Genomic DNA, 14,001 nt, shown 5'->3' with positions numbered 1-14,001 from the left:
TCTTTTACACATGAAGACAAATCAATCTTTAATTAATTTAACTTGTTTCAGAAATATTTATTCTCCAAACACTATTTGATTTAACTTTTATCTCAAATACTACTTTACAACATTTTCTAGTAAAATCACTTCTATAAAAGCAAAAATTTTGGCAAACACCCGCTTAGTTGTGAACTGTGAACGGCACCATAGACATTTATTGTTAAAAATTGTCAGCAAGTCACTGCTCAAAAGTCTACTCAAGGTCTGTGAGAATGTAGTTGATTAGTAGAACTGAAAGCAACGTGACCCATGTTTTAATAATGAAATGGTTCGATCAGGCGGCTCAGATTCACACATCAAACTCTGATGCTTTCTCCAAAAAGCATGAGTATATGCCCTCCGTTTACCTGGCAACAAGTGTTTTATACAAAGGGAACAAATAATTTTCTGCAACTACAAATTTGAAGAGATCAGAATCATAGCTGAAACGAAAAACGTACAAGAAGTCCTAAAATTTAGTGAGATCATTCATTGATTAGAAGTTCACAAGCTCAAGAACCTTGGTACAATTTTCTTCAGTTTCATGGAATCAGAGAGCTTAAGAACATAAATACTATAATATTGACATGACAAGAAGGCCCCAGAGAAGAGAAGAAATCCCATTACCGAACATCCCAACAACATAGTCGCAAGGGATTCAGCAGAATAAAGATAACAGGAATCGAGGAGAATTGATGGGAGAATGCTTTTCGGGGCATTCCCGCTTACAACTTACATCTTAAGGCCGAATTACTAAATCGATATAAACCATAACATCCGCATATGGTCAATAGGACCTATATTTTATATATAACTTTACACTAGAAATAGGTTCCTTCAGGGGGCTGGACCAGCTTACGGTTGTGTGGAGAGGCCATTTCTTTCTTCAGCTGTGTCAGAATGTCTTCCATCGTGTACTCCCGCTGCCAATTCGCTAGGACACTAAACTTCTTTGGTTCAACCTAGATCATGAACATCATGCATTAATTATTTAGAAAATACATGCTTTGATGGCTTTAGAAGTATCCAATATTCTGGTCCAGTTATTTAAATAACTGTAATACCACATAAAAACAGGTTATGTTGTCAATTATAGGATAATACATGCCATTGTATTTGCATTATTTCTTAATCAGCATCATGCATGACATTTGGAAATATACCTTGTTCCTTCCACAGAGATCTACAGGGCGTGAATTTTAAAATAACAGCAAAAATTCTTAAAAATTGTAAGAGTTGTACATATGGTTCACTTATGATTATGATAAAAAAGACTTTCATATGGTTTAAATTAAAAATTTCATATGAAGGATCAGAAGATCATAATCCAGCAAAAAAGTTAAAAATAAAATGATAAAATGTTCTCAGCCACTTCTTGGAACTTAAAGACTTTCATATGGTTCAAGTTACGATCTGAAAGTTGGATAGGCTATTTTCTAGCCCCCCCCACCCGCCAGGAGGAAAGTGAAATGAAAGGGAGAATACAGAGAAAGAGAGATATAGAAATCTTAAATTTAAGAAGGCTTTTAATATCACTGTGTAGATTGTCAAGCTACGGCATGGAAAGAGAACATAATATGTAATTTTATCATACAGTATCTGAACTTATACATTAGCTCTCTCCTAATGGAAACAAGAATGTTAACTTAGCCATTAGATAATTGTATTCTTACCACTCCAGTCTCATGGTTTACGCAAGTCATGTTAATCCGGGAATGGAAGCGAACACTGGGAGGCTTCTCTGGATAATCTTTATCACAAAATAGCTTCAACTGATATATGCGTCCTTCATGTACGGACTGAAATGAAGCAAGAATAGGTGAACTTGAGTTATTTGCACTAATAAAGGGTAAAAGCAGAAGGTCATTAGAACGGTGGAAAGTACATAGTAACTAGCATCTAGCAATAATAATGAATAAAACAATGAATTTACAAACTTGTTAAAGTACTCCATAAAATTACAGATGTTACACTTGCTGCAAGATAAGGCCATGCTTGAACTATGGATTTCATTATCACATAACAACTGTCAAAAGGCATGCAAATACAAGAGCTAGTGCACGTGGCTCAAGCATATATCTAATTTGCGCCTTTAAACCAGTGGATATGAGAACGATGAACCATTCCAAAACCCTAGCATTGACGTACGAACATATGATGCAACACAGATCAATGGAAGGCAGTTCAAACTTTATTATTTGACATCAAAATGAGATAATATAGGCAGAGAAGATGCTCACATTGTGAGGACCTATAATGGTTCCAGTCCATGATCGCATATAAATATCATCTCCATCATCCATTCCATAGCTCACAGTACCATCTCCAATTCCTTTTTCCCCACGTTCAAGTTCCTCCAGCAATCTGAAATTTCGAGGGACTGCAAAAACATAGAAGACTTGAAAAGCCAGCATTCAAGCTCCTATAACTGGGTAAAAAGCACCAGGCGCGTCGATAATAGGAGTCACGCTGCTCACTATTCACACATGACTAAGAAAATGTGCGTGCAGCATCAGAAGTATAATATGTTTGTAAGATTGCCTTTGAACATTACATTGGCCAAACCATTCACCACCAAAATATCGTAAAACAAATTGGATATTACTAAAACGAAATAGAATTGGCTTATTTCTTTTTCTCTTGAAAGACAAGAACAAACAGAATGTTATGTAAAGCAGTTAGGTAAGCCAGTACATAGCAGATAAGTATTATAATTACTGTAAAACCCCATGCAAAGAAAAGATTCACATTCACTGCATCTAATCAGCCCAGAAATATCACGGCACTCAATTAAATCAGAGAGCAACTACAACCATGAAACATAAACCGGTGACACAACATGAAAAAGTAGCCTCATCAGTCACACAAACATAAGCAAACAATTAAATATGCAACAAAAGTTTTATGTCAGCTTTTCAATCAGTGTACACCACAAGCAGCCAAATTTCATTCAATCAATAATTTCCCTCATAAACACATTAAATAAATCGTAATTCTCGAGAAAGAAGAGCACGAAATAACAATCGAACTTGACAGAACGAGTCTTATTACGATCCGACATTTAACTCTTAAACAATCACTCTTTCAGACAACAAAAACACTAAAAACACACGGATTCCTGCGACCCACTTGCAGATTGACCACAAAATACATGGAATCGAGAAAAATCCACATAAAGGAAAACAAAACCTTTACAAGAAAAAGAAAAACAAAACTCTGCGCAGAAGGGAGAAGGCGTTACCCACGACACTGGATCCTCCTGAGCCAAGGGTCATGGTGTAGATAATCGAATAGGGTTTCTGCGCGGAGATCGATTTGATAGAAGAGACAGATATTTTGGGGAAGGCGGAGTCAAGAGAATCTTGAGAAGAGAAACGCGGGGTTGGGGTTGGGGTTGGGGTTGGGGTTGGCTTAAAAAGGGTGGGGAGAAAGAGACATATAGTAGGACTAAACTAAGAACCAAAAAAAAAAAAAAAAAAGGTGATAATTGAACTCCCCATCTAGAAAAATTATATTTAATACGTTTAAAATTTACTTTCCTCTAATAATAAATTTATTCATTAGTTGAAATTCATTAAATTTACTAATATTAATAAAAATATTAGATAAAATTCATATTTATCCCTAATTGATTTATTACTAATTCATTGCAAGTCAAATAAATCTTTTTATAACCAAATTACCCTTATACATCTTCATACATTAATACATGCGATGAGGTATAATTTTACCATTATAAAGGTAGTTTAGCCAGAACAAAATTTATTTGACCTGCAATAATGGTTTATTAATATCAATAAATTTAGTGAATTTTGCATAGTGAATAGACTTATTTATTAGACGAAAATAAATCTTAAAAAGTACTAAATGTAATTTTTTAAATCATAGAGGACCCTATATAATTAAACTAAACTTAGGAGATGAGAGTAAAATTATCCCTAAAAATAATTGAAGACAAGTACTCATCATTACACACCTTATTATTACTAGTAATTTATTGCACATTAATTTTATAATACAATTTAAAATAAAATATTTATTACTTTAATAAAATATATACAAAATAATGAGTTGATATTAAATTTATAAAAAGATGGGTGACCAAAAAGATGCATAAAAAAAACAACTATAAAAATATAGTGACGGAGTAGAAAGTTAAATTAATAAATTAAAATTAGCGACCAAAATTTGAGAGATATCATGAAGTTACTCTTTTTTAATAATAAGTTATAGATTTCCTCGTAATTTATTATATATATATATATATATATATATTAAATAAATATTGTTAAAAATTCTTATTTTTGTGTATGGTGGTTTTAATAATAATTATACGTATTTAAATAGTATTTGTTGGATAGCTATTGATATTTATTTATATTAATTGTTGAAATTATGCTATAATGGTAATGAATTTAGTTTTTGTTTAAAAAATAATAATAATAAGTGGGGGAGTGCACAAAAGTTCACAATGGTTTATGTAAACATGTGGGAGAAGCCCATTTTGTTCCTTGGGAAATCCCAAAAAGGCCCAACCCTTATTGGATCCACATATTTCGGAAATGGGTTGGGTCGGGTCAGCCCGTCCTCACCATGAATTATGACCCTTGGACTCGGGACACATTGCACCATCCCTAGGAGAACCAATGTACATCTATACAATTGGGTGCAACTTATAAATAATTTAATATTTTAAAAATGCTTTTATTGTAGTTTTTATCTCCAAAATTCAACCTCATCGACCGCCTTTTGATTTATTCTACAATCGAATTTGAAACTTGTAAATAACAAAAATATATCTCCATCAAATTTGAATGTTATGCAAGATGTTGGTACAAAATTGCTATATATATATATATACACTGAGGGGGTACAAAATTAATATTAGTTTTTCAAATAATTAGAACTTATTGAGTTCGAGTGGAAAATGAATATATAAAAAAAATTACGATAAGGGTGTATAAAAAAAATTATGTTTGGTAACGAAGAATAAATAAAGAGATAGTAAGATTATATATATATATATATATATATATATGAAACTCTATCCTATTTTGTTCTCGTTTGAAATTGTACGGGAAAAAAATAGAAGTATAAGACTAAAAATTCAAATAAGTATATGTTTTGCTTTATTTTTATTATATTACTTATATACATAATTTACTCGTAAAAAACACTCCTTTTTTTTATTTTAAGGTATTGACATTTAAATTTACTTCATTTTGTCTTTGTTTAATGTGCATTCTTATTAATAAATGTTAAGGTTTATTTTTTTAATAATTTAAAATTATTTTAATATTAATTTATTCATTTTAGGATATATTACAATGAACGCTTTTGATATTTTACGTAATTATAAGTACCTATTTTTATGTACTAGAAGGAAAAGAAGAAAATCTCACATCATCAACTCTTTTTTCTAATAATTTCTAAATTATTTAAAAAAAAAAACAAGAGCAGCTGAGTGGACATTCCGAAACCTCTGTCTAAGAAATTTTATAATTCTATCAAATATCATGAAAATTTGTTTCTGCCAAACCACATGGGAGCTCATTTATTCTTTATTTTATGATACAAAATGAAGAGCAAAGGATTAGTTGGTAAAATTGTAAAAATTAATTTTTCATCCTCAACGTACTGGTACCAGATAAGAGAAAAGATTTAAAATGTAGTTTAATTTTCAAGTACACCAGACAGCTTATTATTATGTTTGGAATGATGGAATTCAACATAAAGATTTCAAACCCGTAATAACAAATTCATCCAACTTATTTGAATAACTTCATACAACAAATTTGAAACCCTTAAACGTTCTTTTGAATTATATTTTTTTGGCATTACAATAGATTTCAAATTGAAGTTATTTTTTTATTTTGTAACTTAACGGCAAGTCGTAATCAAAAGTTGATTCATTAAGAATCTAATTTCATCCTCTCCCAGCTTTATCCTTATAATTTTGCACGTGTGGATTTTCTCATTTACACATTATCTTGAATGAGATTATTGTAATGACTATCTCGTCAGTTTGACATTACCTTTATTTCTTCACAAACTTGATGTTAAGTCATGTCATTTCATACATAGCATCCTACGTTTTTCCTAGCAAACTCGAAGTTGATACCTAATGAGGTTTCAAGAACGATGTCTTTGGTAGTTGCTTGAATCTTATTACAATGACAAACTCAACATGCATGACTAGGCTAGAAAAAGAGGAATTTATCAAAAGTTTTATGTAGCATTAAAGGTCACTTTGTTTTCAAGGTACAATAAAAACACCAATGTAGTATTTGTGTGCCCCATCTCACATATTTATACTCATGGTGTGTCTGGTCCCCCAACACAACTTCCATGATAATGATCCATAGAAATAAGTTGAGCAGTACTTAGAAATATTCATACACAAAATATTATTGCTAGATTGCCGGTTTCAATTTTAATGCTTCCTAGTTCCCGCGGAGTAAAATTTGGCAGCTTTGCTGCTTTGTTTGGAGTTGTTTTTGGATAGTTTCTAGTCAATTTGAAAACGTGAGTTTGAATTTTGATGTCGAGATATTTTGAAAATACATTATAGAGATAATTTTATAATAATTGATGCACAATACATAATATAGATGAATGATCGATACACACATTATTTTATAAAATTAAAAGGATATGCATCGATCATCCATACACTTACTGTATACAACATCGAATGTAATATGTATCGGATATTGAAAGATTTTTCCTAAATATTTCTGAAAATATTTGACAACATAATATGAATATGTATATGTCCGAAAACAAACAGGGGTAGTGTTCAAGAATTACTTTTAGTTTTATGTCTCAATCTACAGAGTACACGTGATAGGTATAGAGGCACACAATTATTAAACTTCACATGATAAGACACCAAAATTTGATGTCTTATTAAACACCACTTTCAACAATTTTGAACTTCACATTAATTTCTCTTCGCCTCCACACTCATAGTCACAAATTATGAACCACTATTAAATGCAACGTACTTTCATTCCATTATGCACCTTCAAATTATATCTGGTAAGCTTTGAAGAACAAGAACAAAGAGTTTGAGTACATAACTGTTTAGGCTGTATTTGGATTGATAAATCTGAATTTGAGAAAAAGATTTGAAAAAATAATTTCAAATGACTCCATATTTAAAAAATTTACAATTCATCAATTTTCGACAAACATAGTTCAAATTTAAAGGATTTGGAATCATGTGAATTGAAAATATCCAAACAAATGTAACCTTACTTTTTTTTTTTTTTTCTTTCTTTTGTTAATTCGATGATAATTTTTTAGGCTCAAACTGGATGTGCTCTATTTGGTACATCTATTCTAAAATTCTGCACAGACGAATCACAATTAAAAATGTACTAAGTTATCCCAATAACTATTATCTGAAAGTTTAAGACAACGACGATCGTTTTGTAGAGGAGAATGTGGAGCACTGAGTTCTTTTGTATCTAATATGAGGGTAGTTACAATGTTGATGTACATTAGCCTAATTATATCAATATGTCTTGTATCATTTAGTTCCGTCTATATAATTGGTATCCACAATTCGAATTAGTTATGATGCCCTTTGAGTTGATTTGAGTAAAATCCATAACTTTTTTAGGACATTATAATATTATATTAAGGATGAACAAAAAATATTAAAAAAAGACTACTAGAAAAATCAGCAATGTTCATATTTGTAGGGAGCATGAATTTTTTTAACAATGCGTCCGGAAGATGTTCCAGATTTTCCCCATAGCAATAGGGCTATAGTACCTAACGTTCAAAAAGGTGTACTTTTCGACATGTATTCAACTCCAATTATATGCATAGGTAGGGTTATCTACTTCCAATTATAAGGCTATGAATCAAGACACGAAAATGATTGATCTTCAATAGTACTACTTAGTTACTTTGGCGGGGCCATATAATACATGATTCCAATATTTCAATTCATCCGATAATTTTCATTGACGCTCTTTAAAATTAAATTTAATTATAAAAATAATTTGCAGTAATATAATTTATCTGTAGGGTATATTTCTAAAACTTTGCTCGTGAATAAGGGTGTACTTGTAATTATAACGACAATCTTAGAGAATGTACTTATACTTTTGTAGAAGATAAAATATATTTGTATAATTAAACCTAACATCAAAAGATGTTAATGCCGATTCTCAATAATTAAAGGATAATTAGAAGGTTACGAATTCTATTGCGCATTAAAAGAAATGCAATTTCAGTTCTGTAATCTAGGAGGGTGGTACTTTTGGTCTGCATAAATTGATTTTCGCAATTTAGTCATGTAACTTTAAAATTTTGGTAATTTTAGTTAATTTCCGCTGCCAATTTAGCTTAGAAATTGTATATGACTTGTACATGATCCAATTAAATTATAATTTTAGTCCTATTAATCAATTTATACAGGACCAGAAATGTCAACCCCATAAGTTACAGGACTAAAATTATAATTTAATTGGATTATGTGTAAGTCACGTGCAATTTTCTTGCCAAATTGGCTGAAAAATGACTAAAATGATGAAAATTTTAATATTACAGGACTAAATTACAAAAATCATGTCGTGCTTGATAAAAGACGCCGCCTTCCCTAAATTAGAGGACTAAAATTGTATTTTTTTAAATCCGAAATTATTTTTAGGATGTTGAGATATTAGTTAAGTTAATTTATATTATGAAAAATTTGTTACTATTAATGTCTTATAAATTTGAAAATTAAAAGGAGGTAAAGTAATAAAAGCTCCAACAATTAGCAAGAAATTATTATCCTCATTTAATCCGAAAGCGGGGAGAGGGAGAGGGAGAGGGTACGTACATACACATATGTAATAAAAGATCTCAACGACCTCCTTAATCTGCATTTACTCATGGGAGGCTGCTTTTTGCTTTCAGAAATAACTTGTCTTAATGTATACTTCTTTTTCTTTAAATTAATAATTCAGCCTTTATGAGATCTTACCTTTGATTTTTTCTTGTTTTTCCTCAACCAATTTTTTAATTTGTAAAATAAACACAGAAACAAATAGAGAAAAATATAAATTATTTGAAGCTAAAAATTGAAAAAATTACAAAGAAATTATTTTTTTTTCCAAGTTTTCTTCAAAACTTTTGTATTAAATCCAAAAGCGAATCAATCATACAATAATTTTAATATTTTATCATATAGTTGATAATTTTTATTAAATTATACATCAATGACATAAAAATTATAATATATTTTGAATTTGTTATAATTGATATAAATTTGGCTCGACTCGATGTGGATTAAAAATTTTTATTTAGTGTATAAGTAGATTTAGTAAATTTTTAATGATCTATTGATGAGTATTTGAATTGGTAGACCCCACCCTAACACCCCGCCGGGTGTTGATCCAAGTTTTATCGCCAGTGAGTCAGTCATAACTTCTTTAAAATAATGCTCCGGACCAAAACCTCTCTGTCTAAGCTTTTATTGCTCCAAACCAAGAAAATCAGATAGCACTGAAATATTATTACAACACAGTTTCAAACCACATTTCTCCTCATTTTCCCACCCTCTCAATCGGTCCACCAAATGGGCAAGAAAATGAAGTTCCCATTTCTGTTCAAACCCACCGAAACCACCACCTCCGCCGCCTTGTCGTGGCCGTGGCCGACCTGCGTCAGCAACCCCAGAACAGTCTCTTTCCGGGCCGGCAGCACTGCTGACGACATCTACGAAACCATGAACTCAGCTTACCTCGACGACGACAAAAACACAGATTTCGCAGCAGGCAGTACCGCAGATTCATTCTTCAGCATCTGCAGCTCTTTCGGCCGTGAAGAAAGCTTCTCATTTCTATCAGAAAACGATGAAACTGCGGTGATTACAAGAGGGTTGAGATCAGACAGGCTCTTCTTCGAGCCTGGCGCGACGAGCTCCATACTGGAAGACGCAAAACCACTCGACCACTACCAGCCCTCTCCCTACAAAGAAAACGTAGCAATCCTGGCAATAGAATCCAGGGACCCCTTTCTTGATTTCCGAGTTTCGATGGAGGAAATGGTGGAGGCCCACGGGCTTAAAGACTGGGAATGCTTGGAGGAGCTGCTGCAATGGTACCTCAGAGTTAACGGAAAACGCAACCATGGGTACATAGTCGGAGCTTTCGTGGATTTGCTGATCCATATTTCTTTGGCTCGGCCGGATTCCGATGAATCTTCGAGCTCCGCCATTCATGAGAACTGCTCTTCTTCTTCAACAACTACGCAGTATTCGTTCACTTCTCCGCTTTCGTTTTCTTCTTCCACTCGTTCCTCCACCAGCCCGTGTCTATCTTCGCTGGAAAACGAAGACGAGATCGTTACTGATGAGAGAAATGGAGAATACAGTTGTTCGTCTTTGTCAGCTTCATCTTCACCAGGTGTTTGATTTTGTTCCTAGAGAAGGAAAGTGGTAGTTGATCATTAGGTTAAGAGATAACACAGTTGATCTTCGTACGTTGACCCCCCAATGACAAACCCTCCATCTCTTTTGTTGTGTTTTCCGTTAGTCTTAACCCGTCTGCAGACAGATTACGAGAATGTAATATTGAGTTTATTTTTGGAAATGAGAATTCAAGTCTGATTGTTGTGTGTTTATTTCCAATTTTCAGTTTTTAAAACTGTAATTAAAGTGAAAATATATTTATTTCTACTAATTCTCATTGAAAATATATTTATTTGACAACACAAATTAAGATAAAACACAATTTTCTTAACTAATTCAAACAAATTTTCATTTCACACGAAAATTTATATAAAATTAAAAATACATATTGTCCACTAAAAATAAAAACACAAACAAAGAGGCCCACATTCCATATATTGGTAAGTTTTAAATTTTTTGTTATGTTGTAAGGTAAAATGTATGCAATGTATTACGTCTAATTTCTTTCTGGATGATCGAATTTAATTTTTTATTTCAAATCTACTACATCTTTTATTTTATTTAATATATTTTTTAAATAAAATAAATGACATAATCTTATTATATGTTGCATATATATATTTAAATAGAATAAAAGATGCAACATGATTTAGAATAAAACATTCAATCCCATGCACAGTAGCATTAGAAAGAAAATGATCATTAGTTCATAAGTACAGAGTATTTAATTGTATACTTAATTTTGCAAATAGGTCCATAGATGGCTTTTGGCTCTGTTTGAATATTTACTACAAATTAGTGCGTATTGCAGTAGGTTGTATGTAATTACACCAAAATTCGTAAAAGGGTACCAAGTATAATATTCCTAAAATAAAATATCATACCATGGTGTAGATATATATATATATATATATGTGTGGTGTAACAGTTGATATATAACATCTAACTTTCCTAAAGAAACATAGGCAAAAGCTTGTAATAAGCCCGTTACATAAATTTCTGGAACAAGTTGATCTCCACCTCGGTATTCAAATTTGGGAGTAACAATCAGTTGACAGCAACAACACTAGGGATACAAAATTTTGGAGCCCAGTGGTCCTTTCTGCACCAATTTGTAAGTTCTGCTGCACCTGCACCATTATATATATATATATATATATGAACAATAAATTCAGAAATTTTTTTTTAAAAAAGTACTTAACATTTACATATGCATGTCACTATATTAATATTTGGAGCCAAAAATAAATATCTGTAATCAAATAAACCTGCATCTTATACCTTTCCAGGTCCAATTATATTCCAAATGTTCAATTGCAAATTCATATTGCAAGTGCGTTTCTAAATATATATAAGTGATGTGGATCTTATATATACGTATTGATGTAATAAAGTGTAGTATGAAATAAAATAAGAAAATTTATAATTTTAGTCCTGTAATTTATAGAGGTGACATTTTTTATCATGGACGAATTGACTTATAAAATTACAGGACTCAGTTGCCAAAATTAATTCGTACGAAATAAAAAATGTCACTCTCCCTAATTTACAGGACTAAAATTATAATTTTCTCAAATGAAATAATATATACCATTTTGTAATAGAATTTAACGTATTGGCACCACGAATTGGTAGTGTATCTCGTGTTGTATTGAATACATATGCATATTAGGTGTAAAAACATAGTGAATTTTATATACGCGATGGAAATATAATATGAGATGAAATATTATTTTGCAGCAGACAATTAAATGTGAAATTGATCCCAATTATAAAAGTGGGTTGAGATGTTTTGTTTTGTCCGAGATAAAAACAGAAAAAAAGTTTTGTAGGACATGTTTTGGGTAGGACATCTTATCGTTTCAGGCCTCACTGGCTATAACGATGGGAGTCCTTTTCTGTCTGCTTAGCAGCTCAGAATTGGAGAAAACAACAAAAAGGGGGAAATTATTCTCAAGGCTTTGAGATGGGGGCGAATGTTGCTGGAGTTTTTGCATTAAAATTTGTGGTCCTTCTGTCCTATTCATATGTTGTAGTTACATTTTAGTTTGAATTTTAGATGTTTGATTGGTACTATCAAAATTGGGTTCTGCTGACCCTCCTTGGTTGAACATGTAAGAAATTGTCACTTCCAGTTTAACTGCGAATATGGTTGGATTTTGTCAGCGCTCGTTGGTTTAATGGGTAAAAAGTTGTCACTTTAATCAGTTTATCTGAAAATAAGGGTTTTGTCGATGCTCGTTGGTTCAATTGATAACAAGTTGTCAATTTCAGTTAAATGGTTGTGAGTTCGATCTTTTTTATCTATACGAAGACCATGTCAATAAGTAATTTGTAAGTATAAACGATTGAGTCGTGCCTAGTAAATCAGAGACCAATTAGTTACTTGAATTTCATGTTTTGCGAATTTGATTATTAACAGATCGAGTTCAAATGGTCGAACACGTACTCAATTCGTAATACTAAATGAGCCAAGCTTTTGCGAAATTTTAATTATCAATCTAAAACTAAATTATTTATTTTTCAGTCCTAAACACAATTTTTTATATCACGAAAAATCATTAATAACTTATATATGAATAATAAAATGAGAAAACACAAGCTTAGGATGACCAATATTTGGGAAGCCCATAGCCTCTTAAAAGAGGACCAAAGCCCAAGAATTGTAATAGAGCAGCAATTTCATGGTGACATCCTGCCATAAAATGCTCCGTTCCTTGTGCTGTTTTCCCTACAACCAAAGCACACACAAACTTGAACTAATCCAACAAATTTTTATTACATTGCATGTTCAAACAAACTATATTACAAACTTTTCTTCTTCTTTGTTTTTTTGGGTTGATATCCATATACTTTGATTAGACAGTAGGCATTAATCTCAGAGCTTAAAGATTCTTGTCTGAGCAGCGAACCTTCTAACGCTTCTGTACTTTGCAAATCCTTTTCTCTTTTTAATATAAAATAACACTTGAGATAGTGAAAAGATTAAACCATTAAACAATGTAGTAGTGTAATATTCAAGAACTTGGGTTTTTGACAATATATAATGAGAGAGAGAGAGAGAGAGAGAGAGAGAGAGAGAGAGAGAGAGAGAGAGAATTTAGTATGAAGAATTGTTTTGATTGTGTGGATTTAAATGCACTACGAAAAAATGTCTTAATAAAAAAAAAATCAACATTGAGTTAATTAGTAAGAAATTTTTTTTGTTGAATTTGTTGCTAATATACATTATTTAATATAAGAAATTTACCAGCTCATGAATTTAGCAACAAAATATTTAAACATTTCGTTGCTAAATTCATTAGCAAGTAAATTTTTCGTATTAAATAATATATATTAGCAACAAATACTACAATAAATATAATATTTAATTGTGGCTAATTGTCATGATCAATAATAAATAATCATAGTAAATAGTCATTGACTACAACCACGCAATGAATATCGATTGTGTTTTTTGCAAGGGTGGTTAAAATAGTTATCATGACTTTTACATTTTCACAATGGCTCTTAGGTAGCTGTAGCAAATAATTTTTTCATGGTAGAAAGTTAGTTTTTTGCATTGATTT

General features: G+C 31.5%; 2 protein-coding genes across 2 annotated transcripts; one reads left to right on the top strand and one right to left on the bottom strand.

Annotated features, from left to right (window-relative positions):
- Positions 1-627: 627 nt before the first annotated feature.
- Positions 628-3,434, bottom strand: LOC105161725 (ubiquitin-conjugating enzyme E2 variant 1D). The gene is made up of 4 exons (XM_011079516.3): positions 3,263-3,434; positions 2,262-2,401; positions 1,695-1,820; positions 628-983 (listed from the first exon to the last, which is right to left on the bottom strand). The coding sequence occupies exons 1-4, from the start codon at positions 3,294-3,296 to the stop codon at positions 843-845; spliced, it is 441 nt and encodes a 146-aa protein (XP_011077818.1). The 5' UTR covers positions 3,297-3,434; the 3' UTR covers positions 628-842.
- Positions 3,435-9,454: 6,020 nt separating this feature from the next.
- Positions 9,455-10,644, top strand: LOC105161724 (transcription repressor OFP13). Its single transcript, XM_011079515.3, has one exon. The coding sequence runs from the start codon at positions 9,599-9,601 to the stop codon at positions 10,433-10,435; it is 837 nt and encodes a 278-aa protein (XP_011077817.1). The 5' UTR covers positions 9,455-9,598; the 3' UTR covers positions 10,436-10,644.
- Positions 10,645-14,001: the final 3,357 nt, after the last annotated feature.

This window comes from Sesamum indicum, linkage group LG5 (genome assembly GCF_026168435.1).
Source record: "Sesamum indicum cultivar Baizhima isolate 11 linkage group LG5, ASM2616843v1, whole genome shotgun sequence".
In the NCBI taxonomy this organism is placed as follows: domain Eukaryota; kingdom Viridiplantae; phylum Streptophyta; class Magnoliopsida; order Lamiales; family Pedaliaceae; genus Sesamum; species Sesamum indicum.
Note: the sequence above shows the minus strand (reverse complement) of the source record. Positions and strands in the feature narration are given on the sequence as shown.

Coding starts and splice junctions, on each gene's coding strand:
- LOC105161725 (XM_011079516.3), bottom strand. CDS start 3,296: ATGACCCTTGGCTCAGGAGGATCCAGTGTCGTGG. Junction 2,402..3,262: donor AGGAGGATCCAGTGTCGTGG/GTAACGCCTTCT, acceptor ATGTTTTTGCAG/TCCCTCGAAATTTCAGATTG. Junction 1,821..2,261: donor CCATTATAGGTCCTCACAAT/GTGAGCATCTTC, acceptor GCTTCATTTCAG/TCCGTACATGAAGGACGCAT.
- LOC105161724 (XM_011079515.3), top strand. CDS start 9,599: ATGGGCAAGAAAATGAAGTTCCCATTTCTGTTCAAACCCACCGAAACC.